The sequence below is a fragment of the Silurus aristotelis genome, assembly GCF_946808225.1.
Source record: "Silurus aristotelis genome assembly, chromosome: 16".
In the NCBI taxonomy this organism is placed as follows: Eukaryota; Metazoa; Chordata; class Actinopteri; order Siluriformes; family Siluridae; genus Silurus; species Silurus aristotelis.
Genome location: NC_139589.1, coordinates 23406169 through 23417603, shown reverse-complemented (window position 1 = coordinate 23417603; position 11435 = coordinate 23406169). Strand labels below are relative to the sequence as shown.

Sequence of the window (11435 nt, the reverse complement as noted above, 5' to 3'; positions counted from 1 at the left end):
TTTTTTTTTTAAATAATATTAAATTAAAATAAAATTTTATTAAAAAAAAGCAAACCATCTTTTCATCTGCTTTTTTCTTATTTAAAATAATGATTACATCAATAATATTAACCTACAATCATGTTATTGGGCTTTTTTTTTTTTTTTTACTAGGTATTGTGTGAGAGTACATCAATAATATAGACCCACAATAATTTATTCAATAATATGAAATATGTTGTAAAAACAGGTGTTTTTTTTAACTAGACATTGTGGTAAAAAAAAAAAGGATTCCGGATTTCCGGAATCATTTGTCAGGATTAAAATAATATAATGATACATGAAAAAAACTATTTATTGAAACCACTAAGAAACTCAGAAGTTATTACATGCTGAACAAACTACAAGTTTAACCTTTAACCTCACAGATTTTGGTTTAGGCTCTTTAATCAAGACAACTGAGTCTTATGATTTCTTTCTTTCAACAGAAAGCCAGTGACATTTTATCCACAATGTTCAGTAAGAAGACCTTTGGACAATTTGATAACATCCTGGCAAATGACAAAATACAAAGCAGCAAAGATTTGAGGATCTGATTATCACCTTTAGCTTATTAACCTTTTTTGCTGTATGTTGGATTTGTAAACCGTTTGTTTTTTAGACTCTAAATCAGTATTGTTTACATTAGAAATGTATATCTAAGAAATCATTATTTCAGTGTTAAATGTAATTTCATAGACTTAGACTACTTAGACTGCTGCCCCCGCGACCCGAATTACGGATAAGCGGGAGAAAATGAATGAATGAATGAATGAATGTAATTTCATTTGCTGTCTGCTTATGTTCAGCGAAATGTTGGTGTCTATAACATACTGACCTCTTTTTTTTTCTTTTTTTTTTGGTTGTCATTGTTATGACTGGTGAAATGTGTTCCTGCTAATGTGAATACTTTTTATTTTTAATTTTCTGTTCCTTAAAATAATCATTAATAAACGTTGTGAGTCAAATCCCAAGCTTGGTCTCTCGTAAGGTCAGATCTCAAGTGAAAATCTCAAAATCTCAAATTGCTAAATACAGGTTTAAATGGGGTCTAATCGATGATAAGGTAATGATCCCAACATTCAAACCAGGTGGTCTGGGATAAATGTGGCCAAACCAGTTTTCTCCTAGTCCTAGGATCTCCTAGAAGGTATTTATTTTTTATATATCTGAAGGCATCCTGTACAATTGTGTGCCTTTAAATTTGTGGTAACAGTTTTGGAAAAAAACATACAGGTGGAAAAAGCAGGACTTATAATGTAGAGAAGAAAAGTAATAGTTATGCAGAACAAGTGTAATGTATAAATATATAAGTCAAGTCAAGTCAAGTCAAGTTTATTTGTATAGCGCTTTTCACAACAGACATTGTCTCAAAGCAGCTTTACAGAAAACAACAGTGAAGGTGAATGGTGTGCGTTTGTCCCTGATGAGCAAGCCGTGGCGACAGTGGCAAGGAAAAACTCCCTTAGATGATATGAGGAAGAAACCTTGAGAGGAACCAGACTCAAAGGGGAACCCATCCTCATATGGGTGACATCAAAAGTTTGGTCATAAATCTTTCAACAATACAGAACAATTTGTGATCATCATAGATCCAGCATCAGCTTCTCCATGCCAGGGCCTTTAAACACTCGGCATCTACTTCTCCATGATCATCCATAGGTCCATAATCTTCACGAGGTGGGACGTGACTGGAGCTGGCCAAACCTCAGGAAGTCTCGGGATGGGGAGAGAAAGAGAAGCAGTGGAGAGGAATTAGCGTAGCTGCTGTTCATGATATTAACAGCACAAGTTGATAATGTGCATGTGATCAGATGTTCTGGAGCACAAGGTTGTGATGTGATGTGTGTGATGTGTGTTATGTGTAGGCTTTGCTAAAAAGATATGTTTTTAATCTGCACTTAAACTGGGAGAGTGTATCTGAACCCCGAACACTGTCAGGAAGACTATTCCAGAGTTTAGGAGCTAAATGTGAAAATGCTCTACCGCCTTTAGTGGACTTTGCTATTCTAGGAACTACTAGAAGCCCAGAGTTTTGAGATCTCAGGGAGCGTGACGGATTGTAGCGTGTTAAGACGTCTTAAGGTGATATTTTTATTTTTAAAAGTGGATTATAGTGATTTTTAAATTTCACTCAGGTTTAGCTTCATGAACCAATAAATAAGATTGATCCAAAACATCCATTATTATTTACTAGCTATTATTTTAAAGAATGGTGGTGCTTCCAAATACTTACTCATCAGCTGATATAACTTAAATAAACCGTAAACCTCGAGGTGGGAACAGGGAGTTTAACTCATAACTCCACTGTTAATAATGATCTCATACCAGCAAGCTATAAGTGTGTGTGTGTTTTTCCTACGTCTGACTAGTCATGAACACAGCCTGGGTGTGCAGTCATGCAGCTCTTTAATAACCAGATAATACAGCTGTAATCCTTCGCTATCTGGGATCATTGTTTGGTAAAGAGCTTTCAAGAAGTTGAAAGGGAAAGCCCTAATCATCCTCTCATGTCTTTCTCTCCATGTCACTCTTTCAATTTCCTGCACTTTAATGAGTTGAGGTGTAGGAATGGACTCGACACACTTATGTCACGACTATGGAGATTGCTCTCTCTCTCTCTCTCTCTCTCTCTCTCTCTCTCTCTCTCTCTCTGTCTCTCTCTCTCTCTCACACACACACACACACACACACACACACACACACACACACACACACACACACACACACACACACACACACAGGGATTTTATTCACTCATTCATCTCTCTCTCTCTCACACACACACAGGGATTTTATTTACTCATTCATCTCTCTCTCTCTCACACACACACACACACACAGGGATTTTATTCACTCATTCATCTCTCTCTTTCTTCCTCTCAAAAATGTTCCATTTATATCATTATTGATCATTGTTCTATTGTACCTATCCCCCCTTTTTTTTTTAAAGCATAATAAGGATCAATTGCCTTTTTATCCATTTATAGTTACCCTAAATATAGAACTATTAGAAACCATATAATATTAAGGTCAGATATAGGTGAGGTGAGAAGGCCTTGGGTGCAGTCAGAATTCACATTCATTGTGTTTAATAGGGTGGAAGCACTACAGCAGGAGATCTTCCACTCTTAACCATGAAAAGCAGACCTTCAGAGAGCTGGATTTGTGCAGAGGGATTTGTGTGTCATGTTGGAGCAGGTTTGGTTCTTTCAATTTAAGTGAAGGGAGATATCTAGTACAAATTGTGTGCCTCCAAATCTGTGGTATGGATGGAAAAATCAGGTGGTCCAGTTCTGTACATAAAAAAAGGAAAATGTGGATTATTTTATTTGTGGTGAGCTTGAGTTCTCATAAAATCATGGAATTGACCTAAAAAGGCTTTTAATATTTTTATTGGTTTATACAAATGCTGGAGCTTCCAAATTCATACCCGGGGCATTATCTGATTTGAAAAAAGAAAATGCCCTATATTATTCTTCTGTCAATTACTTGATCAACACAATTATTCTGAACATCCTTGAAGATGAATCATCTGCAGAATAGCGTGCTCTGTGACATTCACACTGTCAGTGCCCAGGCGGGACGTCTAAGTGAGACAGAATTAGCCCCTGGGAAAGGGGGGGGGGGTATATGGAGGGGAAGAGTGTATGTGGAGGGCATCTTTGATTTGCACCATTTCACACATTTTCCTGTTTCACAAAGCGACAGATGAAGGTTTGCTGAAAATAAAGAGTCATAAAAACCCTCACGGTTAGAACAAAGCCGTCTCCTTTTCTTTCTGTGCTAGTGCCAGAGATAAATGGTTTATACCATCACCTAAGCCGAGAATGGTTCGACCTACTATTCAGCCAGCCTACCTTGAATGAGTCATCCCGCCTGGCTCTGATTGGTCGGCCTCTCTCCATCCCCGAGGGATCGCCTTACAGAAGGAAGCTGAGGCCCGACTCCATTCACAGAAAACGAGTCTGCGCTCATCCGCCTGCCTCATTCACAGCCAAGGCGCTGTTCTCCTTCTCCTCCGCTCAGCATCATCCTCTCATCAGCATCCCTTCTTTCGTCAGCTCGTCTCCCTTTTTTCTCACGCAGCATCATTTTTTTTGTCTTGTCTCTAGAGAACAGAAAACATGCTGCCTCTCTCTTTCTCTCAACATCTCCCTCTCCCTCTATCTGTTTTTTCCTTTTTTTTATTCCTAGGCAGGCAGGAAGGCAAGACGTTGGGAGGGACTGCAGTGTGAATGCTGCAGCGGAGAACGCAGAAGATGAAGCTTATGAATGACTGACGCTCTCCTGATGCACACTTCCTGTGGACGGTTTTTACATGAATGGCGTTTTTTTCTCCTCTCTCTCTCCCTCTCTCTCTCTCTCTCTCTCTCTCTCTCTCTCTCTCTCTTTCTCTCTCTCTCTCTCTCTCTCTCTCTCTCTCTCTCTCTCTCTCCACCCTGGATTAACGCGGCGGGCTTTCACTCTGCCAGCTGGCTCTCAATGAAGCAGAGAAAAATCGGATCGTCTGATTTATCACGCCGTATATTCGGATACCGGACTCTGATCACTTCTTAGCCTTTCTTTTTTTTAAATCTCGATATGACAATCAATCGTTCCGCAAGACAAGAACGAATCTCTGTCGAATCTTAAAGAGAATTCTAATGATTAAAGGTGATCCCTGTCTAAGGGAATTTTGCGATTGATTTCTGGGATGTGTTTGATTATGTAGTGGAAGACATGGAGACGAACTGTTGAACAAAGAGGAGAGAACGTCTTTGGCTTTTATGCTGCGATTGAGAGAATTTGGTAACCATGGAGAACGCAGTGAGATGTATATATTATATATATAAGCGCTCTTTAGAATGAGGCACGTCGATCAGTCCGCATTTTCATCCAGAAACCAAAATGGTGACTTTTTTTTTTCTCAATGAGACACTGCGGTTTGCTCTTAACATGCCTGACGTGAGCTTCTCATGGACGGTTTTAATGGCACACAAGCTCTGAGCTTTGCTTTCACTGTCAGGTGTCTGGAAAATTAGTCGTCATCATGGAGAGCAGCTCAACTTTGCGTCTTGGTCGTGGATGTAGAAACCTAAGCTCTAGCTTTATTTCAATACTATTAGACTTTGCGATTTGAAGAGGTTTTGTTGGTCATGATATTCATTTAGGTTGCTTTTATTCTATTTATTTTTGTATTTATTTATCAAATGTATTCATTAGGTTGCAGTTAATTTTTTTTTTTATATGAAAAAAATATGAGTTCTTATTTTTCTTATAGTTAAACACATTTATGTTGAATTGAACACACTGAGATTCAACCAGCAAGAACATAAAACCTGTTGTTCTCTTTTTGTTTTTTCTCCTCTGATTTTCATTCACTATATTTATTCAGTCTGAATAAAAGTAAGGCATTCCTTTGGACGGTGACAAAATATCGTCATAAGGAAATTTCTGAATCGATCGGTTCAGATGTGCTGCAAGTGGGAGTTTTTTTTTTTCTGCAACAGGAAGTGATCTGCGGCGTCGAGTGAGTCTTTTGTTGAGAAGGGTTCTGTCTCTCTCTCTCTCTCTCTCTCTCTCTCTCTCTCTCTCTCTCTCTCTCTCTCTCTCTCTCTCTCTCTCTCCTGCGAGTGAGTCATGCGTGTGCACAGATCTGCCAGGCTGCAGAGCAAGAGAGAGACATCTCCTTCATAAAGCTCTTTTCTCCTCTATCGAACGCCATCGCCGAAGAGGAGCGTCAACTTACTTTCCCTCTATTGTTCCTCCCTGGGGTTTTTTTTCCTCCCATGGATTGTTTGAGTAGTGTGTAAAGGGGGTTCATAGCTTTTTCCATAGTAGATGCTCACCATAGATGCCACCAACATCAACACCAACACTTGCAAGAGCATAACCACTGGAACCAGCGCTAGAGTTCATCACCAGCAAAAAGCGGAGTAGAAGGACGAATACGGGCTTACTTGCATCATCTGTGAGGCTTTTTTTGTTTTTGGCTCAGATATGCCAGAGGAGAGGCCGGCAAGCATGGCGTTGCTTGTGCCCGTGCACGCATAGGCATACGGAGCCGGGGGCATGCTGCAGCGCGCCAAGTACAACCGCTTCCGCAATGAGTCGGTGACATCTGTCGACGAGCTGCTGCTCCACGGCCTTCCCATGAACGCCAAGGTGCCCGCTGGCGCCCCGGTGCCTGCTCCGGACCCGCCGTATTCGCCTGCTGTCGAGGCCCCACCCCCCGAAACGGCCGAGGACTCGGGCACTGCCCTGTGCACCCTCATCAACAAGGTGTCCAGTCTTAAATTCACTAACTCGTCTGGCCTGCTGGGCATCAAAGGCCTACCGTCGGCCGTCAAGGACCTGGCTGTGTCCAAACTTCAAGGAGGAGGTGGAGGAGTAGGAGGAGGGGGAGCAGGAGGAGGGTCCACGGGCAGCCCGGCATCTTCCTCCAGCTTCTCGGCAGCCACAGGGGGCATCTCGTGTGCTTCTGCCACCTCTGGCCACCACGAGCCAGGCTCTATGAGCACTGGGAAGAAGGGAAGGATGGAGGAGGCGCAGCCTGGCGCAGAGGACTGGCACGCCGGTGGTGTGGGTGGCAATGGTGGAGAATGCGCAGGCCTGGTGAATAAACCCTCACGAGGATGGCTGCACTCCAGCGACAAGATCGCGGGACCTGGAGTGTTGTACGTTGTAAAGGTATGGCCTCTCAAATGTCTTTCAGCCTTCCCCATAACATTACTAACGGTCCTGTTTGTCTTTTCTCCCCCTTTTTTTCTTTTTCTCCATCTCCATACTGCATGAACCTCCTCTGAGCTTCGTAAGGAAAAAAAAGGCGAACAAACAGCTACAGCTGTGCTCGTTTCTTTTTTGCAGTCGCAGGAAGAGAGGCAATGGCGAGGGATGAAAACAGGCAATAAATAACACAAGCTCGGTTCGGCTAACTACCTTTAGGAAGGGAAAAAAACAAGCAGTACGAGTTCAGAATGCTTTTACAAGACTGTGTTGTGTATGCACATCGACATTGTCTGCATTTTTCTATATTCCTATTCATATACTCCAGTGTTCAGTGTCCATCTCAAACTGTCTGTCTCCATGTACTATGAGCTATAGATGCACACTCTCTCTTTCTTTTTTTCCCCTCTCTCCCTCTTTTTTTTATCTGCTGCATATGCACCATACAGGTTCTCCAAGCGACAGGCTATTTTTACCACGCCAGTCAATCTATTCAAACGAACACCAAGTTTATCTCATCAAGCGGAAACGAGATGCAAATAGTGTAACCACGGTGACCAGAGCGAAGGCGGCAGAGCTGCTCTCCTATCACTTACATTCATAAAGCGTTACGTCGGCACTGGTGTAAAGAGTCGAAAGTGACCATTTTAAACAATTTTCTATAGAAAATGGTCTGAACGATTCTTTTTTAATTTTTTTATTTATTTATTTTTATTATTTGGAGATCTACCCGAGCACATTTTGAGCAGGGCTTCATTGCTTTATCATGCAATGTGTCATTAGAGAGGCACTGAGGTAAAGGTGACTTCGATATCTATCGGATGATTCATGCCTTATACCCTTGTTCCCTTTTTTTCACTTCTCAGAGTGAATCACCCACAGCTACAGCATCAGCACTGGAGCACTGTAGGCTCAACATGCAGGCAGATGGAGAGAGAGAAAGAGAAAAAGAGACAGAGACAGAGACAGAGAGAGAGAGAGAGAGAGAGAGAGAGAGAGAGAGAGAGAGAGAGAGAGAGAGAGAGAAGAGAGGTATACATAGTGTACAAGAAGAAGGATTCTTTGTACGATGTTGTGCATTTCATTAGGCCTTGATAGTACTTTCCCTTTTCTACATATCATACATAATTCAGACGTAACGTTTTAAAGGACGGTGCCACTGAAAATTCTTAATCTTAAAGCTTTTGCTGCAAATTCTATTTGCCTGTTTGGATAAAACACACCGACATGCTCCTGCGATACTTTTGACCTATGACGACGTTTTTTTTCTTTCTTTCTTTTTATTAAACATTTTTGCATCACTGACGATTGTTGCGCGAACTGACATGCGAACTGACATGCGCAATTTAGCTGTAAATTGACGTCATGTACTGTTTACCTGCAAATATCTAACTGACAGGTTGATTTGATGAATCTTTTATATCCCAATTATTTATTTTTCACCTTAAACAGCTGTGTTTCTAAAAACATTTAATGCCAAATGAAATAAAGTCTATGATTATAACAGCTTACAGATTTGCTTATAGAGATTAAATTGATGAAAGACTATATGTTATCGTTATCGTAATCATTTTTGAAAGCATCGTGCTATTATACAAGGATCAGATTTAAATCCTTGTTATTTCGAGTTAATTACGTTTTCTTGGGAGCAGTTTTGGCCTTGAAAGCCTTAACCTGAGCTGTATTTGAGCATCAATAGCTCATTAAAGTTCAGTGATGATCAAAATGATTATTGCAGTTGCGTTGGCATTATAATCATGGCATGAAAAAAAACATCCTCAGCAAAAGTGCCATGCACATGCGTCATTACTCTTATATTACTCCAGCTATTAATAGATTATTACACAACGTTTTGTCTTACCGTCAATCCGTTTCCAGTTGTTAAAGAACATCCAGGTTTCCCTTACACTTAAGCACTCACACTGGAGACTCCTTTCATAAAGTTTAAAGAAGCATTTTCTCACAGGAAGGGTTAGCATATGAGGGATTATATGCTGTACGAGTCCCTGGATATGTTGTTACTATAGCAACTGTCTTCGTGCAGTCAGAAGGGATGAGTCTATAGAAAATGAATCAACACATTCACACAGTCATACATTATCGACCAATCACCATGGAGCTCAGTGATTTAGATGTTGGACTTCTGATCAGAAGGTAGTGAGTTTAAATCCCACCACCACTAAACTGCCAGGCCTGGGCCCTTAAACAAGGCCCTTAACACTTAAGTGGTAAGTTTTATGAAGGAGATAATTTCTCCTTTTTTTTTTTTTAAATCCCAGAAATAGGAAGCTGGGGTCAGAGCGCAGGGTCAGCACAGACGGTTAAGGGCCTTGCTCAAGGGCCCCAAGAGTGGCAGCTTGACAATACCAGGGCTCGAACCCCCGAACTTCCAGTCAGTTCCTCGTTCACACGAAGACATGCAGCCGAACTGAATTAAAGGTCTGTCCGAGGAGCCACTGATAACAGTGTAAACGGAGCAGGTGAATCACTCGCTTTGTACAGATTAGAGAAACAGAAGACAGATGATTCATTCATCCGTTCATCCACCGATGCCGTGAGGGCTTGAGGTTAGCATGAGACAGGTCCAGGTGAGTCACCGCTGTGTTCAGGTGAGTCATGCAGTGGTAAACTGCTGAGCATTAAAGTCAGATGCAAGGAGTGTTGATTAATTATGTGTGACTGAAGAAGAAAAAAAAACATTTTCGTCTGTACACGATGCAGGAGAAGCGATCTGTCAGAGATTAAACCTCAGTATGGGCAATAAATAAACAATTATTTTTAGAAATGTTTTAATTAGACACACGGCTATGATTTATTTGTTTATTTGTTACTAACATTAAAAATGTGTGTATATAATTCAGCAATATTTATATGAATATTACTGGTATGTAATTATTTTTATTTTATTCATTAATTTTTTTAAATAGATTTTTTTAAATAAAGATTTTTTGTTATTTATTTATATATATATATATATATATATATATATGCCTTTTTCTTGGCTTTCACACATCCCTCTTTACCTGATGCCGCATCTCCTTGTTCTCCTGCCTACTTTTCTCATCACTCTGTTGATCTCAATACAGTTTCTCCAACCTCTTTCTCCTTTTGCTCTCCTGCACTTCTTCATTCCACCACAACGTCTTTTTGTCTTCCTTTCTGTTTCCAGAAGTCACATCAAGTACCTTTCTCGCTGTCTCCCCCTTCATCACTTCTGCAGTAGTTTCCCAATCATCCAGCACCTTTTCACCACCACCGAGCTCCTGTCTGACCTCTTCTCTGAGTCTTCCTCCTTCAGTTTCCACCATCTATTTCTTCTTTTAGTCCTCACTCTCCTCTTCTTCTTCTTCACCTCCAAAATCATCCTACAGACCACCATCCAATGCCGTCTAGCTACACTGTCCCCCGCCAACACCTTGCAGTCTCCAATCTCCTTCAGGTTGCTAGGTTCTATCTATCTTGATTTTATCTTTCTTTTGCTGCATTTTTATGGCGCCAAAATATTTTTTTTTACCTCAGACGACGAAGAGTTTTTGGATCTGATGTGAAGGTACATATAAAGCTTTGTATTACATCTGTGGTGCTTTTGTGTGCCACTCTATTTGGCAAAACAGGAAGCTTAAAGTTTTTCTCAGTTGCTTTGGAGCGTTTCTCAAATCAGAAATGAAATTCTCAAATCTACTTGTTCAACCCCCACATCATTTAGTGCACATCATAAAAGCATTTCTTGTTGCTTCGATCAAATTGCGAACGCTTTGGTACATTAAAATAACTGATTGTTTACAAGTGTCTGCTGTTTCCTACATTATCAGTTGTTTATGTTCATGTTGATCAAAATACATTATACTGGTTTAACCTGAATAGTTTTAAGCCCCAAAACATCTCAGCATCAGTGCATGTGTTCATTGAATGCAATACAGTTTAATCAGTTTTAAGAATCTGTTATCTAAAATTTTTAATAAACTTTTTTGGGGGAAATGTGACTTGAATTGATGAATTGTGCAGATGAATCTGGAATGTCACTAATGAAGGCGAGTGAACGGCATCAGATCAACGTGTAATTCTGATGGAAATGAGATGTTCATCGAAACTTTTGAGAGTTGAACTAAGGATTTTGAGAAAAGTAGAGGTTTTGGCAAGAAATCCAATGTGTTGTGTTGTGTTGTGTTGTACACTTTGTTTTGGGAAATGTACTTACTGCTTTGCAAATATTAAGATTGATTCAAGAAACGCTCCAAAGCATCTGAAAAACTGTAATAATGATTGATAATTATTCTGTATCAGTCGGAATTCATCTGAGAGGTCAAACCAAACAAGCTGTTCCTAACAGTTATATAATGTTAAAAGTGCTATTCGAGATACGTGTTATTCAACCCACAACCTTGTCTCATCGTCGCAGCAGGCGCACGGCCTAATCAACTCCGATGTGCGATCTGACAAACTGTTCTCAGTGTGTAATCCGCATGTTCTTTCTCACACTGTCTCCTACACTCCTGCTTGCATTTTGTGTGTATGCTCGAGTGCATGTGTGTGTGATTGTGTGTGTGTGTGTGTGTGTGTGTGTGTGTGTGTGTGTGTGTGTGTGTGTGTGTGTGTGTGTGTGTGTGTGTGTGTTGATGCCAGTGCCTGTGTGTGGGTGAATTTAATTTGTCCAAAGCCTCCTCTACATGTGATTTCACAGTGACTCGTGAGCACCACAAACATGTGTC

The 11435-nt window shown here is 40.6% G+C and overlaps 1 protein-coding gene across 1 annotated transcript in view; it reads left to right on the top strand.

Annotated features, from left to right (window-relative positions):
- Window positions 1–3884: 3884 nt before the first annotated feature.
- Window positions 3885–11435, top strand: part of shc3 (SHC (Src homology 2 domain containing) transforming protein 3) — an 18512-nt gene continuing 10961 nt past the window's right edge. The window contains exon 1 of the mRNA XM_083563724.1: window positions 3885–6690. Within this exon, the coding sequence (XP_083419850.1) occupies window positions 6073–6690 (618 nt within the window). The 5' untranslated portion in view covers window positions 3885–6072. The remainder of the gene's footprint in view (window positions 6691–11435) is intronic.